Below are 21669 nucleotides of genomic sequence, written 5' to 3'. Positions count from 1 at the left end.
AACTTCGTGCAGGAGGTGCCATTTTGATTTGAAGAATGGAATTTTAAATTTCTTTTCCTTTTTAACTTTTATTTTCTTACACTTATAACCACTCATTTGATACTCCCATTAAGCGTATTCATAGCAAATTTTTAAATTCAAATAACATGATCCTGAACAGATTATCATGTTTTTCTTTTGTGTGTGTGTGTATAGTAAGAACACCTAACATGAGACCTACACTCTGAACAAAATTTTAAGCGTTCAATGTGGTATCGTTAGCTCTAGGTGCAGTGGTGTACTGCAGGTCCCTAGAGCTTTCTCATCTAGTGTAACTGAAACTTACACCCGTTGAACAGCAGCTCCCCATTTGCTCCTCCCCTGGCCATTGGCATCGACCGGTCCACTTTCTGTTTCTATGAGCTTGACCTTTTTTGGTATCTCATGTAGGTGGAATCGTGCAGTATTTGTCCTTCTGTGATTGGCTTGTTAACCTCAGCATAATGTCTTCTGGGTTCATTCACGTTACATCCAAAAGAAATGAAATCAGGATCTCAGATAGATATTTGCACTCCTATGTCCATTGCAGCAGCATTCACACTAGCCAGGAGATGGAAACAGCCTAAGTGTCCATTGACAAATGATTTTAAAAAGATGTGGCATATGCATACAATGGAATATTATTCAGCCCTACAAAAGAAGGGAATCCTACCACATGAAGGATGGGATTTTAGCAGATGGTGGGGAGCTCCACACTGGGGCACCTTTGAGATTAAAAGGGCTCTCTGTTGATGGTTACTCCAGGACGTAGTTATAAACTCTGGCTGTTCCATAGAAATTGGGACATACGGTTATCCCACAAGGAAGAGTCTAAAAGGGCCATGAGCCCTCAGTGCAGTCGAGGGAGAGTTCATGGTGTATTCAATGAATAAAAAAGTCCCAGCTGGTTGAAATACGTAGACAGGAATAGAGGGAGATAAAGCTAGAAAGATAGGCTGAAACTTGAACTAGGATTGGAGTTGCAGGTCCTTAAGCATAAAGCTAAGACATTTGGAAATTTTTAAATAGGCGGTGGAGAGGCACTGCAATTTTTAAACAATAAAGGGATGTCATTATATGTCAGTGATAACAGTTATGTGCAGAATGAATGGAATCAGGCAGAGAGTACATGCAGGAGCCCAACTAAAGGACCATGGCAATAGTTTGAAGAGAGGATAAGAGAGTCTGGAATGAATCCCAGCAGCAGGAATAGAAAGGAAGGATGGATGAAAGACACATCAGAGAAGGAGTTAAGAGAACTTGTCAATTGAACATAAAAGATAAGCTAAGAAAAAGGGAGAGTCAAAGGAAGCTCCTAAGATTTTAAGGCCAGGTGACTATAGGCTTTCTATATTTGTGGGTTAGAGATAGCAGGGAAAGGGAAATCTGCAAATGCATATATGTAAAATTTGGGATACTATTCTTACTGTAATTTGAAAAAATAGATATAAAGTAGTAATGGTACTTTTACAGTTTAATTTTTGAAAATATTTTTATGCCAAGGCACCTCAACCTGAATACAGTTTTGAATAGTTTTGGGACATATGGTTATCCCACAAGGAATAATAAATGTGAGTGTCTGCAGCTTATTTTGAAAAAGTTAGACTTTGATTTGGAGGAAGGGAGAAGGAGAGGGTTGGGGGCATATTTCTCTGTAACTATTGTTTCTGTCTTCTTTCTGGGACCCATGGGAAAGAACCCATTTTTAGCTTGGTACAATGGCTCTTAGTGCTTGTTATGAAAGTAAAAATGAATCTACATGAGGAAAAGCTACAGCAATGACAGGCCTCAAGCTAGCATATGATCAGAATGATTTTCAACCAGGAGCTAGTATCACTCAGTTAGCTCAATAGCTGTCTTGGGAGTCTTACATTATCCAAATTTAATCCTTGGTTTTAAAAAATAACTCATTTCTTACGGAACACTTAGGATTGTGACAGATGCTCCGTAATCAAAAGAAAGGAACGATGAATGATGAGGTGCTACAACTTCTAAAAACTTGAGTGAAGCTTCTGCTATGTTCCTGACTCACAAAGTGGTGCCCACACTATATTTTATGTTTTGTTCAAATTCACTTTTCCCAGCAGCATTTTTTGCTTTCTGAAGGGAATATGTCTGAGGAAAAGGAGAGAAACAGATGAATTAATGGAGAAAATGACAGGCAGGTAATTGCAATTACCTGAAAGTACACACACACACACACACACACACACACACACACACACACCTGTTTTTAAAAAGAAATTTATAAAATCACAAAGGCAATCAAATTACTACAGGAACAAATTCAGAAATAAAAAATGTTTTATGTAGAAACACTTTTCTGCTTTTTGAGACTCTTGAATTTTCCATTTATCATTTTCACTTTGTTCAACATTCTTCTGTGTTTAAATAAGATAAAATGAACCAGTCTGGCCATGGATTATGGTATGCTATTTCTCTAACTCAGTGTACCAGAAAAGCAAAACAGACTTGAATATATTATCCTCTCTGGTCCCAGAATAATCTCAAACACCTCACGGTATGAATTACTGAGAGATACGATCCTCAGGGTTGGAGACTACTGGGGGCAATAATGGGCCCCCAGTAGTCCCTGGTGCCCTAGGGTGTCCTTGGCACCAAAAAGAAAGAGAAATGGTAGCACAACACTACATAAGGAACCAAAACGCCAACTGACACCCACTCATCAGTGCTGGTAGCCAGGGAGTATGGGTTTTACCTTTTAAAAATTTCCTCTCGTGTTCTGCTGTTTTTTTCTGGGGCTCTGTCTTTTGAAAATTGGTAAGTTTCTTTCATTATCTTACTAGTAGGTTTACCTCTCCTTGTGCTTAATACATAACATTGTAAACATATAACATTAGAATACTATGTAACATTAGGTCATTATAAATAGGCATTACAGTATAGATTATATATAATGTAAATATATAGATATAAACATAATACTTATATGTAACCTCGCTAGTGCTTTTGATCACATCCCTCTCTCTCTTTTTGATAGTTATGATTACACATAAGGACTTGAATAACATCAAGATTTCTAATTAAAGCACACCAGTGTGTTAGTTTTCCCTCCTTTAGTTCCTCACCTGCAGACATTTCTAATTAAGTATCACGTTATTTAACAGCTCTCTGACAGAATGAGAACCTAGTCTTGAGTAGGATGTTAGAACGCACGTGAACCAGAAACTTTTCCCATCCTCAAGTAGGTTTTTGTGTTCAATAGCTGTTAACCAAAGAATACTAGAGCTCTGTTTCTCCTTTCATTATTATTATTATTGTTATTATTATTATTATTATTATATCGAAATAAATTTTAAAATTTCTGCTTGAAATTGGATTTAAACAAATGATAGTTTGTGTCTGGTCAGGATTAACTTTCATGATTAGCTTTCTCTATGAAAGATTTGTTTCCTATTGTGAGGTAGAGTAATAGGGATGTGCGTGGAGTGTTAGACATGACTAATTTGAATCTTTACAGAAAAAAATTGTAATCATATTAACATAACTGTTAAATGCAAAAGATTTGGCCCTAGAGATGTAGATGTTTTCCTGCTTTTGTTAACTTTCTCTTTTGGACCGTAAGTCAACTAACTTTACTACCGCTAACCATCTAAAGGTATTCTTAGAAAACTCACAGTGAGAGCAGTAAAGGTATGACGGGGCTTCATACTCTGTCTGCTACTGTGCAATTTTTATTCATTATTATTACAACTACCAGCACTAAACGTAGTGCGTAACTTCAATCTGCCTGTGCTAAACAATTAGAACATATCCATTTGCCCTCCAGAGCAAGAAGTTTTTGCTATGAAAATTCTCCTGCGCCATTTTTGTTTCTTCTTGAATTCTTTATTTTTTCCATAACAGTTGACATGCAATATTATTTTATATTACTTTCATGTGTACAGCATAGTGGCTAGATATTTCTCATGTGCAAATTTTAATCCTGTCAAATAGGTTGATTTTTTTTCTTACTAATAGATTCTTCATTAAGTTTCAAATAGAAAATGATTGTATTGTTTCTCACTTTCAAGAATTAGCTTTGATCTTCCAGATCACTTATACACTGAAAAAGCTATAATACTGGGAAAAGGAAATACTTTAGTTGCAAAACTTGAGTATCCCTGCTGGATTCTGGCTTGACTTGTGCACAGTAGCAAATCACTGAGTCTCTGAGCCAAATTTTCTCGAAACCTAATTTGATGACATTTAGCTTACAGGATAGCTGGGAAAATTAAGTTTTGAATCATTAGAATAGTTGCAACTCTACTCCCCATAGAAAGTTTATGATGAGTCCTTTATTTAACAATCATTACTCCAGGGGCCAGCCCGGTGGCTCAGGTGGTTAGAGCTCCATGCTCCTAACTCCGAAGGCTGCCGGTTCGATTCCCACATGGGCCAGTGGGCTCTCAACCACAAGGTTGCCAGTTCGATTCCTTGACTCCCTCAAGGGATGGTGGGCTCCACCCCCTGCAACTAAGATTGAACACGGCACCTTGAGCTGAGCTGCCGTTGAGCTCCCAGATGGCTCAGTTGGTTGGAGTGCATCCTCTCAGCCACAAGATTGCTGGTTCGACTCCCGCAAGGGATGGTGTGCTGTGCCCCCTGCAACTAGAAACGGCAACTGGACCTGGAGCTGAGCTGCGCCCTCCACAACTGATACTGAAAGGACAACAACTTGAAGCTGAACGGCACCCTCCACAACTAAGATTGAAAGGACAACAACTTGACTTTGGAAAAAAGGCCTGGAAGTACACACTGTTCCCCAATAAAGTCCTGTTCCCCTTCCCCAATAAAATCTTTAAAAATAATAATAATAGTTGTTACTCGCTGTTGGCATACTCTAGCCCCTAAAAGCATTTTACAAATGAAAAACCAAGGAAGAATAAATGCTTCAGATCCTGGGGGAACTTCTTCTGTCATGGAATTATGACCACTTCATTGCTGCTGAAGTCTTTGATTACAGAAATGCATGCGATGTACCTTTCAGAATTGTTAGATAGAAACTGTCATATCACCATTCTATTTTGTGCAGTAAACAAGAAGTCATTTTGGATCCCCTTTTAATTCTTTATTCTTTTTTGTCTTTAGGAGTTGTACAGACGTTCTGTGCTTCATAATCTTCATACTGTTCATTATTGGCTACATTATTTTAGGACTTATAGGTGAGTAAATACAGGTATAGAAGATTTTTAACATTTGCTAATGGAATAACTAAGTCAATGTCACATTGTTAACATTAATCATTTTCTTGCCCAAATCTTCTTCTTATGGATTCTTGTCTTTTTCTGGAGGGAATGTGGCTCACCAGGACTCACTGGGTAGCAGATACAATGAAAAATAAACACAAAGTAGTTTATTCCAAGGCCAAGCCCAAATTACTTAAATAAATACAATCATAAAGAAGGAAGAAAAAAAACTTATGATTTCTTTTTAATCATTTTTACTTTTGAAATCCTATTAAGCAGCAAATTATGTTCATGTTACTATTTACTAATAAGAACTAGGGCTTAATGCAATGGCTGTGTGCTATGTCAGAGGGGTAGTAGATGGGAGGAGGGGGTTATCACTGTGTGAGGGATGTAAAGGATAAATGTCTATTAGATTGTTTTGTGCACCTGAAACAAAAAAAATAAGAACTAGGGCTTAGATCAATTTAGTTAATATGTAAATTTTTCTTTTTATAAGAAAATTAAAAAGGACTAATTATTAAGAATTTCACTATATAAGAAACCCTATTATCTTTGCCTATCAGAAAGAGATAGCCTATTGTTTATTGTTAAGTTAAAGATTTTTCTGTGAAAGTAAAAATAAAGAAAAATATACAGATTTTTTTAATTTGGATTTTTAAAAAGCTACCAAAGGAACTGGTGTGGATATTTTCTGTAAAAAGATTTTGCAATTGATGTGAATTTATCCCATTTCCCCCCACAGACATAAGTCCTGTCCTTTAGATGTTGACCTAGGAAACTTTATCATCATCAGGGTAGGAGCTATAGAAGTTAGATAATAGCTTCCAGTACCAATAACTAATGCCTGGACTTAATGTGGATAGAATGTTTAGCAGAAAGAAGGCTCTGCCTACCTGAGGAACAATGGAAAATACGCTTCCCTGCTTTTCAGTTTTATCTACCAATAAGAGAAATTCCTTGTAAACAGCAATTGAAAATAATTTCCAAAAGATCGTCTCAGTCATATCAGGCAAAAACTACTCAGAACTGGAGAATTTGTAAAAGTAAGGCAGAAAGATAAGGAGGAAAAGAAGACTAAAGGAACATAAATTACAAAACTAATATACTCAAGCTTTTAGAAGATTTGTTTGATATTTCTTTAAAGTATTTTAACTTCTAAACATCAGTGTAATTGTTGTACAATACACAATCTATAAATTGAATGTTATAATAAAATGAATTTTTCTTATTATACAACTAATGGAATTTTAGCTTCTTCAAGTTCGGGATACATCTTTCTTGTCTATGTAATTTTTGTTTCTTTTTACTTTTTGCCATAGAATTTAAAGTTGTATAAAAGAGAGATTTAGAGTCAAGCAGATCTAGGGTTTCCTCATATTATTTGGAGACTAGGAGTAGTTTCTTAACCTCAGTTTTCTCATCTGTAAATATGGAAACACTACCTACTTTACAGGGATATTGTGAGAAGTAAATGAAATAATATCCAGCGACACCAGTAACGCTACATAATAGTATAGACAGTAGTTAGCTACCATTGTATAATCTAGTCATTCTTAATTTTAACAATTTATTAAATTGTTTCTATGGCAACCCACAATTTTGAATGTATACAGGAACTTCATAAGGATCTTATACTGTTCCCAGAATCTTTTTATTAGAAGGCCTTCTGGCATAATCGATAAGTCTCTCCTCCCTATCTCAGAGCCAGTCTGTTGAAATCCATAGAGAAAGTCTTTCTGTCCTTAATGGACCTGGGAAAGCCAGGCCTACTCTCTTTCCTGTCGACACAGTAGAGGGACTAGGTGGGGGAGCATGCCATCATTTCCTCTGGAGCAAGATAAGAAATTTGCCTTTTTCTTTAAGATGTCCGAATTTGTTTGTAAATGCCTTAATTCACATAAGAAAATTAGAGGATAAATGTTCCTCAGTGCAAAACTATGTTCAATGTTGGATTAGTTCAGTGATTCTCCCAAGTTAATCCTGAGGCCACACTGATTAAAATGAGTGGCACACCAAAAATACTTTCCTCACCCCTGAACTGCAAATAGCCTTAGCTGCTTATGAGATCAGTTTCAATTTTCTGTTATGTCCAATGTTGGACTGAAAGAAGGATGAAGGGAAATCATTAGCAGAAGTTACTAGGAGAATGAAGAACTTTTAAACATGGAGGAACATATACCTTCACCTGGGAAAAGATGAGGCTAAGTCAGTTTCATTGATGTGTTATGAGTAATTTGGCATCTTCAGCCATTTTGTTAGATCAGGACCTTCTTAAGTTTATCTTTCATCCACGTTATTTTCATAAAAGTTTTACCATGAAAGAGTTTTGTTCCTCACAATTTCTGCTGAGGAAAAACTGTTCTTTGCCCTTTCTGTGAAATATGGCCAGCTAGGATGCAACAAAGGAACTTGACATTTGACTGATGAAAAGTAGAACCTCTGTTCAAGTGGGTTAAGTGAGTCTGGGTAGGAGGTAATCAAATTTCCCCAAAAGATCAAACTAACATTTATGATAATAGCCCTCTTTTGTCCTACTTCACTGATGGTTGCTATTCAATTATTGTGCTGACTAGCAAAAAAAAAAAAAAAGGAATATTTATTATGCAAAATGTTCCTTGCTATCCTTGTGCTGACATTATGTGTACAATAACAGCACAATTTTAACATTCAATAATTTTTTTTCTTTTCAAATGGATTTCCAGTTGAGTGAGTTATTTTTCTTTTGTATTTACACAGGAAGCACTTGGAGTTAGGGTCCAAAGTTTGTTTTTGGTTTTGTTTTTTAATTTTCCTTAGGAATAATCATCCCTATGAGTTGAGACAATAGGAAGTTAACAAGAAAGTAAATTAATGCAAACAAGCTTAGAATTCTGTCATCATGCTGTGAGAAGCCCAAGCCACGTGGAGAAGCCACATGTAGGGGTCTTGGTCCACAGGCTTGGCCGAGCTCCCAGGGACAGATAACGTTTACTGTCAGCCCCATGGGCTTTTCAGATGATTGAAGCCCCTGTCAACATTGAACTGCATGAGAGACCCCCCCAGGGGGCCAAGCTGAGCCTTCCCTAAATTTCTGGCTTCCAAAGTCCAGATTGAAATCAAATGTTGTGTTACGCCAGTGGATTTGGGATGGCGTGGGGCAACGATGGATAAGCAGAACAAAATTTAGTCCTTAGTTTAACAAAAACCTGAAACAGAGGCATTGGTTTGAAAACGAGGTGCTGTTCAGAAGCCCAGAGGGTTTTGAGGAGACTGTCCTGTGAGCTTAAAGGAAAACGAGGAACATGTCGTTGGAAGCAGAGGGGAAGGACACCTTGTTACCTTGTTACTTACATTGTGGTGACCAATTCGGCAGTACTGTTGGCAACGATAATGTGGGAAGTAGGGAATGGACCTAATGAATTCAGCTATCCTGAGAAGAGAGCCAACCTGGAAGAGCCTCGACTACACCTGGACTTGACTTAGTGATGAAATCCAGACCTTGAGCCTGATTCTTTAACTAGATGAGACTTCTGAGAAACTTGGGAGAGTTTAAGCATATTTGCTTGCAAATGGAATGTAAACAATTGGTAGTCAGAGGCTGGACCATGGTAGTTTTAACACATGGCTGTAAATTCTTTGCCATTCCTTCCATTGAGAGGTGGGGTCTGCATCCTTTCCCCTTGAGTCTGGTGAGGCTTAGGATTGCTTCTCCTAAAGAGAAATGAACCAAGCCAAAGCACACCACTAAAGGGCCTGGATGTGCCTGTAATTTATAGATCAGTGTGAAGAATTAAAGAAAGGCTATCATGGGGCAACTGGAAATAGTAGGACTGAAAGTACCAAGTATAGAAAGGAAGGGGTTTACAGATTTCAGTCTTAAATCCGTCATGGAATGAGGTAGAGAATAAAGAAAATAGTTAAATTAGTAATCAGACGTGGTCACACTTGACCCCCTCATTTCTGTTATTGATGCCTGTGTTCATGGTCTTGGGGTAACAATACAGTCACATGTCTACTTTTCCATTTATTGCTTAGGGAACTCGGCGTATCATTCTTTTCCCTGACCTGAACTGCTCCAAAATGCCAAAGAAGAGGCAGTCTTATTTCCAGTTTCTAGGTGGAGAGAGAGACCTATATTCTACTGGAGCTCAGACGTTTTAGTTGGTGGCATTTGGCATCATTTCTTAGCTGGTTGCTCATCTGGATCCTTCTGCTGCTGTAGTGGTTTCTGACATAATTTTTTTAAGTCATAACTTTTTAAGTCTTGAGGCAGAACATGGCCATTACTCCCCAAAGTGTGAGACTATTGTCAACATGAAGCCCCTACTTTTAGGCCCTGCTATTAAGCCTAGGGTACCATCCCAGTTTCTGCCTTCATGACAAGTTCCTTTGAGGGTATTTGTAGTCTTTTTGGCCTACAGACCTAGTTCAAGATCAATCTCTTCCATTCTAAATTGAAATCCCTGGGAGAAAAGTTTGAGTTCTTGTCCCTTCCTTCTCTTAAAGCAACTTGGTTTTCCCTATCCCAAGGGATATTAAAAAAGGGAAAAGCTGTATTTTCATAATTGAGAGGTCACCTGACAAACAAAAATAATTCCAAGATGGCTTTTTGATTCTGTCTCTACAGAGAAGCAGGGAACAGTTTCTCTTACTAATATATAAATATAATTTTAAAAAATGTAGTTATGTCCCACCAGGCATCCTGTTGTTGTAGTTTGTGAGCTTGGTGTTATGATCCTAATATTCATTGTAAGGGGAAACTGGTGATGGAGAGTGACAATGACAGGAAGTCACACACTATGCTCTTAGTCTACTTAGGAACTAAAGGAGCCTACCTATCAGATCACAGCTTGGAAACATTGTTTTAGCAAAGTAAAATCATGGCTTCCAATAAAAATGTAAGAAATTTAAAGAACTTGGGTTCCATTATATTTTCAATTGTTTTAGTAAATTTCATGAAAAATTTATTATATTTGTAGAGAACCAGTATTAAATGTCCTTTTGCATTCTTGACAAACATAATTGCTTACAAATTAAACTGAGCCTCTACACTTCCTTTTAGTTTGGAAGTCTTCATTTTACAAAAAAAGCACTTAGTTTTGATTGTTACTTGAACACATTTTTTTTTTTTTAGTGTTGAGTGATATTTTTACTGTTTGCTGTATTTTGCTGAATACATGCATTGCATATGATTTCAAGTGGAATATTGCTAGCATGAGAGAGACTGATTTGTGCTCAAGGACGTGACCCTAAACTTACCACTGGGTGGAAGAGACCACCTGTGAAATGATAAACAGTATTTTTCATATCCAGGCAACTGGATGGATACAGGGCTGCTTCCAAAAATGCTTCTACGGCAGCAGTGTCATCAACACAGATTTTCACATTCGGTATCATGTGTCCTATTATCTGCTTCATTGCATTTGTAAATTGCTTGTGTTAAAAAGCCATAAGCACAATTTGGCAGGCCTGTTCTTCACATATTAAAACAGTTAAAATGTACCTTTAAGGGATACAAAATAATGATTTGAAAGCCAACATTCCCAACCAGCAAGTGTTCAGGGAATGCCTTCGCTGTCCCAAACAGATTTGCAGTTAATTTTTAAGTGTCAGTGCAAGCAGTTGGTCTAATCACATTTTCTCCTTGACAGAGGGCTTTCTAATGGCTGCGACTTCTGACTCAACCCTAGAGCAGCACAAGAACAGGCCTTGCAAATGTTTGAAAATGAGAAATAATACTAGATAATAATACTTTCTCCTGGTACTTCCGGAACATATATTTCCTCGATATGAGTGAAAAGAAAATTTGCTGGAATAAAGTTTCCTCCCATCTCTTACCAATCTTTGCTTATCTGCTATGAATTACTCAGATAGGAGTGTTTTACAAATAATTTCTCTTCTCTCTTCTCTGTTCTCTATCACACACACACACACACACACACACACACACACACACACACACCAGCTTTACTTAAAGTGGTCTTTTAAAGTTATTTCTAAAACAGTGAGACAATGATCAATCTAGATTGGTATTCATTGCTGTGTAACTCGATCTTTGGTTCTATTCACCAATATAACCCCAGCAGTTTAACTCTAGAACCTGTGCTCTTAACCACCATGCTCTACCGCATTTTGTTAGCAGCTGAAATTAAGAGATGGTGAATGGGGATTCTTTAAGTAATGAAGGTTACTGCGAGGGGCCAGGGCAGAACCCCGCGATACTCCGCTAATGCTTTTGTCTCCTTTCTTTCACTCCCCTCACCCCCAATTCCACACAGAGATAGGCTTAAAACAAGGAGTGTCAGAAAATGACACTAGGGGAGTAAGTAAAAAGCAGGTATTCTTTTGCAAGCAAAAATCATGAGCAGTCTGATAGCTGCAGTCTTGCCCTGTGTGACAGAGTATGCAGTCAGTTTGCTGCAGTGTCGTTGTTTACATTCAGTGATCATTTGCCAAATTAGCCTCTGTTATGTAACCACTAAAGAGAGGAGCACATTTTTTATGATCATCCACACCTACTAATACAGGTTTGGTTTTTCCTAAAGTTAGTGCTTATACTATAGAGTAAATAAAATTATGTCAGACATATCTCCTTTGGGCTTTTTTTAACAAGGAATATCTCAAAGGATTTCATGGATGTTTCAAAAAAGACGTATTTATTATTAGATATTACTGATGAATATTACATGTAGCATTTTCAGATATAATAAACTACATCCAATTTTAGGAATGATGAGAGCTCTTCCTTCATATAAAGCAAGTTCTGGAGCTACAATTAAGAAAGAAAATAAACACTAAGATGAGTGACACTGAATGTGTAATGACCTTGAGTTTTTCAAGGAAATTTTGAATAGGAAGAGAAGGACCTACCTGAACAGAGCCTCTGCTATGCATGGCATGGCTTTCACTGATAACAATGTTATACTAAAACAATCTTCCTGTAATTTATTGTAGAAAATAACCTAAGATACTGCCTCTCCATCTGTATCTGGAGCTATGCTCCAGCCTACGTATGCATCATCCTGGTTTTCTTTCCATCCCCAGTACCCATCATCCCCCACCCCTCACAAAGCCTTTGTCTTGTGTCCGTCCGATGGGAGCCTCTTTGTGCCTCCATTCATTTTTCAGGCCTCAGTTCCTGCATTACTTCTTCAGGGTCATCATCCCCGACCTCCCTCATTTGGTCATTTGCCTCTATGAATCCCTCTCTTTGTGCCATGTATTGCTTTTTTGTAGTACTTGTCAGAATTGTAACTTCACCTTTTTTGTGCAATTAGTTCATTAAAATCTATTTTCCTTGATAGACTGTAGGCTCTGGGAGAGCAAGGACCTTTATATACCCAGGGTCTAGCATGATGCTGATTTATAGCAGGCACTCAAAAATATTTGTAGAATGAATGAAGAAACGAACATTCTGTCCTCATTATTTTCAACTACTTCTTTCCCATTTTAAAAAAAAAGCTACCTTATAATGTAAATAAAAACCTTGAACAGGTTGTTAATAGTGGTAGACTAATCTTTATTTAAAATAATTAGAAAAAAATGTATTAAAGTAATCAGCATAGTCAGTCTTGCTAATAAAGAAAACAAAGATGTTGTGAAAAGTCTAATTTAGTTTCTTATTTAGTTGTTTTTTCCATTTTCTTTCAGTTCTTTGTCTATTTATTTTTACAAGTCTGTTTCAAAAGTATGCTTTGTTTCAAAAGTATGCATCTTTTGCCTCCTACTCTGACCCCTTCTATTTCAGACTCCAAAATTTAGAATGTACATCTTTTAGCTCTTTTTTATTTTTTTGCTGTCACATGTGGCAGTAAATTCTGATAAAAGAGAATCTGAAAACCTTATATCTCTAATTATTTTTGTTTGTTTTTAATAAAGTCTGAAATTTCTTGCTGAATATATCTAAAGTTCCACTCTTGAATAGGCTGGTCACGTGTTCAGAATACAGGCTGGGTATTTTTCATTACCCCTCCCCCTTCCCCATCTCTCTCTACCCTCTTTACTGTGCTCTGTCCCCTGTGAAACTGGCATATAATTTATAAGGATTACATCAACAGACTCTCTTGTCCTGTGGCTTCCAATATGGTTTGGTCAGTGAGGGGTATCGACAATAGATTGCGGGCTAGGAGAATTATGAGTTTGTGGAATTCATTCCTCTGACTCTCTGGCGGTGGATCACCTCAGGTTGGCTATACCTCTCTACCTAGGGCTCCAAGTCCTGTCAGTCAGTTCTTTCCATTTGGCTTCTTTCTCTAGATATAGGTAACCCCTTCCTCCCTTGCCCCTTCAGGTCCAGAAGTGAAAATGGTTTTCTGTTGTTACTAGCCTCCGGGTTCTGCACCAACTCTTGTTTGTTTCCCGAAACGCTACTCATACTTTTAGAGATCTTTCTTTCTTAAATTATCCTGTATGAGTACAATATGTGTTTCCTGCCACGACCCTGCTGTATTCTAGAAAACAGCAACCCCACCTTGAAAGGTACTGCTTCATAAGTAGTGCTTTAGCTGGATCTTCCATATGGTATTCTACTGTTCCTTACGGCTGGCTACCTTTGGGTGACTGGGTTCAGTGTTGGCCATCCACTGCTGACAGTGTATCACATAAGCATTGCTAGGAGCCAGGTCAGCCTTTGTGAGTAAAAGTCCATGGTATCCATTCATAATCCATTCAAAAATCCATTCATAATCTTCATCCCTGTTGTCATGATTACTTTTTCACAGAGTCATTGAACAAGTGCTTTTCATCTGATTATTAAAAGATACCTCTATAGAAGGGTCCTTACTAAACAGCCACATGAGACATAAATACCTTTATATTCTGGGTCCATTTTGAGGTCAGTCCTTTTAGTTATTTCTCAGACTTCCTTGCCATAGATTGTCTAATATTTTTCTTTTCCAGTCCATGATAATGTGGCCAAACAATTGGACTCTATGAATAAATAAATGGGGGATAGATAAATGGGAATAGATAGGGGGTGGAGTAGATAACTGGAAAAATTAGCCCTGATCAACAGATTCTCCCTAGCCATCTATAAATCTGGTTTAATTTTTTTTCCTTCCCAGTCAACTGATCATGGGACCTTTCCATGAGCCATAAGCACGTGTTTAAGCCGTGCCTCAGGAGTCAACACACTGTCATTGTGAGCAATCTTCTAATGAAAGTTCCTTGTCGTCTGCCACCTTCTCAAGTGTTGAATGAATCTACCACTTCGACTCAATAATGGCGTGCTGCTGGGCACAGCCAACTTTAGGCTTGCTGGGTAGTGCATGATGGGCTTCTTATGTCATTGGGAGATCACTCAGGGTCCAGGAGTTACTTCTCAAGAGAACAGTTATTTGCTGAAAGAACATGGATTTTTCTCTAAAACCCTAGGGACCTCTAACTGTGATTCTCTAATAGACATTTGTCCTCTGACAGATGTTTTAAGCACCATGGTGTCCATTCTGCCAGACAGACCTAATGGCAAATCTGCTTGCACATTAGCTTGGATGATCTGAAAAGCATTTTATTTCTTTGAGCCCTACTCAGATCTGACAGGTGATATGCATTGTGTCTCTTTCTTAATAGCAGAAAATGCCAGGTGCCACAATTTATCACTTACTTTGGAGGAGATATCACTCCTGGACTCATTGGGTCTTTATTGAAAGACCCTTGTATTTTCATGAAACTTGTTTCCTATCTATTAGCATACATATGTCTTTCTAAGGCATCAATATTACATGCTGTCCAGTCATTTCCATGTCTTTTCTGCTTGATGCCGTCAATGTAAGGAATCTGTGTGATACCCTGTTGAGTAAGGATATTATCAAAACCCTACAAACTAAGTTGTGGCAAAGAGCTAGGTGGTCATATAACCTTGAGGGAATATAGTGAGGAAGCAGTACTCTCCCTGCCAGGTGAAAGCAAATGCTCCTGGTGTTTTCTATTTAGTGGGAATGGGAAAGCTTTTGTTAGACAAATTGCTGCATCCAAGGTGGCAGAGGCTGCTTTCATTTGTTTTAGTAGAGAGACTATAACTTGAACAGCAGCTGAAATTAAGGTCATGACTTGATTAAGCTTAAGAGAATCTGTTATCATTCTTCAGAAACCATCTTCCCTCTGCACTGGCCAATCAGGATAATATATAGTTCCCTTGGGGAGAATGCGTTAATTATGAAACAGTTATTATAGCAAATATGAATGTGTTCATCTCTATATCCTTACTCTTTATGTGTCAATCACAAGTAAAACCCAATGAATGAATGACTAAATAAATAGGAATATGACGATTACCAGTTCAGTGTGAATGAATAGGAGTTTGACCATATTCTAGACTAATGTTTTCAAATAAACTTTTCATGTTAACATTCTTTGAGGAATTAAGATAAATAAATAGCTTATACTGTATAATTGGTTAGGCCCTAAGGAGTATTTTAAATCCAGTTGAGAGCTCCATGTATTAAATTATATGGGAAAGAAACAAAAATGACTAAAATTCTACCATGGTAGCTATGAGTTTAAAACATAACAAAACAAATCAAACAGAAAAGAGGATTTAAATATCATGAATAATTAGGTGGAAGAAGAGAGAGATGATTAACTGCTTCCCTCAAGTACATAAAATATTTTTAAAAGCTGTATACTGATCAGTTATCTATTGCTGCATAGCAAATTACTCCCGAATTTGGTAATGTAAAAATAACAAACATTTCTTATGTCAGTGTCTGTGTTCAGGAATTGGAAACAGCTTAGCTGGGTGGCTCTGGCTCCACATTCTTCATGAGGTTGCAGTCAAGATATAAGCCAAGGCTTCAGTCCCCTGAAGGTTTAACTAAGGTGGAGGATCAGCATTCAAGATGGCTAACCTCATGTGGCTGTTGGCAGGAAGCTTCAGTCTCCCTGACAGCTGACAATCATGGGGGCTTTTCTATAGGTCTGTCTGAGTGTCTCAAGTCATGTGGCTTCCCCTAGAGCTAGTGATCTAAAAGAGAGAACAAGGAGGAAGTGCAATGCTTTATGTGACCTACTCTTGGAAGTTGCCCAGTGTCATTTCTGCAACATTCTATTCATTAGAAGCCAGTCATTAAATCTAGTCCACACTCAAAAGAAGGGGAATTAAGCACCACCCATTGAAGGAACAATGTCAGATAATTTATGGGCATATTTGAAAGTCACCATAGATGACTGATGGTGATCAGCTGAATAAAAGTAAATGGGATTAAATTATAAGAAAGAACTTCATGTTAACATATCCCCCAAAAAAAATCTGGGAGAAAAAAGACAATGTGGAATCTATCTTTTTTTTTTTTTTTTGAGAGTTTTAAGAGTGTAAATAAACATCTAACTCAGTGGTTCTCAGCTGAAGCAGAACCACTGCCTAGGGGGTCTTTCAGGACATTTCAGTTGACTTTTTTATATTGTCACAGTGTTTGGGGGTACGACTGGCATTTAGTGAATGGGAACCAGGGAAAGTAGACGTCTTGCTATATCTGGGACAGTTCTATACAACCCAAATTGCTCCACTTCCTGCCTGACTGTCCCATGTTCCACTAATGTGGTTGACAATGTGTTTTTTAATATTTGTATCTAGAATTTCTGTTTTAAAAATAAAAATATTATTTTTGCATAGTTTTAATAAATACCGAAGGAATTTGATGAAAGATTGTACGTTTTTGTTAGAATTTACTAAAATGTGTTCATTTTAGACAATTATATCGTTAACAACGACACTTGTATTATTTGAGTCCCCTACATAGTACACCTATATCCTCCTACAATTATAGCTGTCACATTCAGTGATTCTATCAGTAGGTGCAAGCACCTAACTTGTTTCACTATGTCTTCTGGGTTAGTCACATGTGAGCATTTGCACATTGATATGCATACTGTTTAATTATAAATTATTTTGTTCTTATTTCTCATTTACATTATAGTTAGGGCATTTTGTTAATTTTTTAAAGAAGTGTGTGTATGAGTGAGTTATGTTATCTGTGAGTAGTATTTCAAGATTATGAAAGGAGCATCGTAAATATTCGTTATAGAAAGGATGTGTTGGGTATAATGGGATTGGAGAAGGACTGACATACATATGAGAGCCTTTGACATCTGTGGGGAAGTATTCTAGAACACATCTGTCTAGGAGAAATATAATATGTGTCACCTATGTAATGTTAAATTTTCTAGTAGCCCTACTTAAGGGAAGTTTTTTTAAAGGGGAAATTAATTTTAATGATGTATTTTATTAGCTATAACTAAATATTATCATTTCAAAGATAATCAATATAAAATTATCAAATAGTTTCATTCTTTTTTGTTTATACTGTCGTTACCCTCTGATGTGCATTTGCAATTACAGTAGATCTCAGTTTAGATAAGCCACATGTAAGTACTCAGTAGACACATGTAGCTGGTGGTTACCATACTGGACAGCACAATTCTAGAATTTCCATGAATGGAGAAATTTCAAGAAAGGGAGTAAACTGTGAGAAGTCCCTCAGTTTATTAACAGAAAAAATTAAGGCTGCTGCACATCTTCTTTTCCACCTTTTATTATTTTTTTTTTTATCTGCCATTTTCCTCCAGCAGGGGTGGGTGGACGAGATGTACTGTGTTTCCCCGAAAATAAGACCTAGCCGGACCATCAGCTGTAATGCATGTTTTGGAGTAAAAATTAATATAAGACCCGGTCTTATTTTAATATAAGACCCTGTCTTGTATAATATAATATAATATAATATAATATAATATAATATAATATAATATAATATAATACAATACAATACAATACCGGGTCTGAATAGAATAGAATAGAATACTGGGTTTTATATTAATTTTTGCTCCAAAAGACACATCAGAGCTGATGGTCCAGCTAGGTCTTATTTTCGGGGAAACACAGTAGGCTTAATGGAGAAGATAAAGAAAACTAAATGCCTTCAACTGAGGTGACTTGGTTGAGGGGCCTTGCAGCTTTCAGCTCAAAGGCTTGATGTTCCAGCTCAAACACAGACCACCTGCAGTACAACTTCTGTGCCAGAGGCTGCATGGAGAGGGGGAGCCGCAGCTTAGTAAACACAGCCACCTGCCACAATCCAAAACTACAAAATCAAGATGGAAAATTACTCCCCTGACACTTCTATCTATGTCTCCTTCTCTTTTGTCCCCAGGCATCATATCCCTCCCAGTCAGACTCTCTCTCTCTCCTGTTAAGTACAAATTTCTTTTCAAATGACAAAGACTCCAAAAGTACTTACCTCGTCTCCTTTCCTACCATATGTGTCCACATACAGCTGATCCTCATGTAGCGGAAATCCTTGTTATTTTCCACTGTTAATAAGCTCATTCCTGATCTATTCTGTAGTGGGCACCATCATCGCTACCATAGTCTAGTGGTTAAAGCACGGGCCTAGAGCAACACACCTAACGTCAAGCCCTGTTTATGCCACTTCAATCACTGTGTGATCTTGAGAAGTAAATAAAACTCTAAGCTGCAGTTATCTATAAAATTTAGGTGAAAATAATATCTACCTCATAGGGTTCTTGTGAAACCCTGTTATAGAGGTACTGTGAGACTCAAATGAGACCATGGATGTGATATCTTTAACATAGTACTTGACACATTGTAAGCAATTAATAAATGGAAGTTCATTATTGTTCTCTTCCCTCAGTCTATAACTCTTCCTTCCTTCTGGCCCCCTGTCCAAATCCTAGTCTCTTTTCTCTCTTTCTCAGGTCCCAGCTCTTCTCTAAGCCTTCTACAAGCTGTATCCTCTCTTTTTCAGGTGCTTCTTGAGAATTCTGACCAACTATCGATGCTGGGAATGACTTCCAGCACAGGATACATACCTGTCAAGTCAAATTCTTTGATCAATTGATTGATGCTGAAACGCGGGAGGGGGGAACTGTAGCCAGTACTGCCGGTGCCCCACCCCTCTTTCCCTGAGTCCTCTGAGTTGGCTTGCCACCATGGCAGGCAGTTTGTCCTTGCCCAGTGACAGGCGTGTTCTGCATGGTTCCTCAGGAGGTCCCCGCAGGATGAGGCTCTGCTGCCCACACAGTGTCCCACTCATGAATATGCCCTACATCGGCTTTGCCCCCTCACTGTCCTCACACGCCCTCAGCTTCCTGGCATCGCTTCCCAAATTAACTGCCTGTATCAAAGTCGGTGCCTCAGTGTTTGGTTTTGATGACACCCAGGTAAGACGGGACACAACATGACCCCGTCCACACAGTACGCCAAGCACCATGTTAGGCACTGTCCTATCGTTATCTTCTTTCATATGCTCAACATTCTTTTGAGGCTGGGTATTCTTATACCCATTTTATAGGAACAAATTAGAAAGCCAGTTGACTCAAAACAATTACGTGACTTACTCAGAGTCACAAATACACGAAGTAGCAAACCCAGCAGTCCAAGTGCTTCTTTAGGGGTGCCCATTTCTGACTTAATAATTGTATGGAAAAGAAATAAAACATTTCAGGATAAAGTTAAAAGAAACATATTACACAAAATAGAGTCAGGTAAAATTAGATTTCTTTCTTAGGTTTAGCCAAAATGTGATAAACTAAGATATAAAACAGAATTTAATAAAATAGTATCTGGAGACATTGCACATTGAACGCTTAGATGTCATTTACATGCCATATTTATAGTCCACTTTCTTTATTCTGGGAAATAAAAACGGGAAGATAAGGCAGTGGAGAGCTGCCCAAATGACTCAGATTTTATAAGAAGGTATTAGAAGATGAAACCGATTTGGCCTCTATGACATTGGGGAAAGAATTAAACAAAGGGGACTTTTCTGGGTACTTAATACTAAAAGGAGAGTCTTGGATGGATGAGAAAAATTATTGAGAAAAATTTCCCTGCCATATTAAAATTCTCATTTAGGATTGATTTTTTTTTTTTTAATCTTCCCAAGTCACACTGGCTGTGTACATAAGGGTTATCGAATTATAACATGAACTGTCAAATCCAATAAATGTGGGTAAGGAGATAGCTGGGCAAATGTTAAAGGAAGCAAAGGACAAAGAGGTATGTTTTCCATATATAGAGGCTAGTAGTAGGTGACCAGTGCATTTCCTAGATTTTTAGGATCTCTAGTAATCAAATTGAAGAAGTTAGAAATTTCAGTTAGAATTAGAGAGTATTGCCTAATTTAGTTAATGCACGTTATTTTCTGTGATTCTATAGTCTAGCCATCAAGTCAAGTTTCTAATTCTTGGAAAATAATGGTGATGAATTTATGTGGGGTAGAGCCCAGCATCTTCAGAGAAAATAGAACTGAGTCTTCAGTTTTCATGAAGTTTAAGAATACTTGATATTTATAGTAAGCTTTGAGATTATCAGACAAAATGCACAGTAAATCTTTATTATGTATTGCTTCTGAAGTTGCTACTATTTGCCTTTTTTAATGTCACATGAAATGATAAAACACTAGTCAATTTGACTTGGGCATTATAGTTTCATTGTTTGACTTTTTTAAGTGTTTTCACTTATGTATAACCCAAAAGAATTACATCATACTATTTACTGTAAATTATTAGCTCTGCTATGAAGTCATTTAGTTTTGAGCCCTAGAAAAAAATGACTTCTAGCCAACCAAGCTTCTGTAGCGTGCCCTCTAATTCACATTTTAATCAATGTCATTTTCTAAGTGCATTACCTCATGTTTTGGCTTCAACCCAGATGAATCCTGAAAGAGTAAGAAAAATGTGCTCTCTGACTGATTCATCCATATTTTATTTTACTTTTCATTAAGAAATTACTCTTTGAAGAAAATCAATAACCTTCTGTGACTAAAGGCAGAGGTTTGTGTGTTGCAGTGGCTACATTCTAATTTCTCCAATCAAACTGCTTTTAACCAGCTGTTGCTGATCAGCCTTTTGTCCTTTCTTTTCCCTGCAGCCTGGGTACATGGCGACCCCAGGAGAGTGGCTTACCCTACAGACAGCCAGGGCCACTTTTGTGGCCAGAAGGGCACCCCCAATGAGTGAGTATGGCCGCCTTTGCTTTGTCTGATTTTACTGTTTAAGCTATACCCTAGAAATCACTTTTACATTAATCTTACTAGACTATTTCACAAGGTTGAAATTCATAAGGAAAGACTTCCCTCCCCCACTTTCCTAGAAACAGTTTATAAGCAATTGGAAAGTTTGGTACTATATGACTTAAGACGTCATAATTGGGCAGCATTTTATTAGAATGCATGAAGACTCTGCTTAGTGAAAAAAATGTAATTATAATGGATGAGTTGGACCAGTGATTTTATCAGAAGCTGTATTTTAAAATGCCTTATGAAAGGGGCTTTTGGAAGACTGAGTTCTGATTGATTCGCTGCTGAAAAGCTAGGCATTGCAGGTGTTAGAGTTGTGTTTGCCACAGTGCCTACTGAGAAATCACTCCCCCTTTCCAAGTGAGGGGCCCACCCAGAAAGTCTTCAGTGTGTGATAGGCTTTCCAAGGCAACTTGGCTGCTGCAGACCATGACTGAGTGGATGAAACA

General features: G+C 37.7%; 1 protein-coding gene across 2 annotated transcripts in view; it reads left to right on the top strand.

Moving 5' to 3' along the window:
* Positions 1 to 21669, top strand: part of SLC44A5 (solute carrier family 44 member 5) — a 318753-nt gene that overhangs the window by 232808 nt on the left and 64276 nt on the right. For both annotated transcript variants that reach the window (XM_033115958.1, XM_033115957.1), the window contains exons 3-4: positions 5110 to 5183; positions 21073 to 21157. In XM_033115958.1, coding sequence (XP_032971849.1) covers positions 5110 to 5183; positions 21073 to 21157 — 159 coding nt within the window. The remainder of the gene's footprint in view (positions 1 to 5109; positions 5184 to 21072; positions 21158 to 21669) is intronic.

Source organism: Rhinolophus ferrumequinum, chromosome 9, assembly GCF_004115265.2.
Source record: "Rhinolophus ferrumequinum isolate MPI-CBG mRhiFer1 chromosome 9, mRhiFer1_v1.p, whole genome shotgun sequence".
NCBI classification, from domain to species: domain Eukaryota; kingdom Metazoa; phylum Chordata; class Mammalia; order Chiroptera; family Rhinolophidae; genus Rhinolophus; species Rhinolophus ferrumequinum.
Note: the sequence above shows the minus strand (reverse complement) of the source record. Positions and strands in the feature narration are given on the sequence as shown.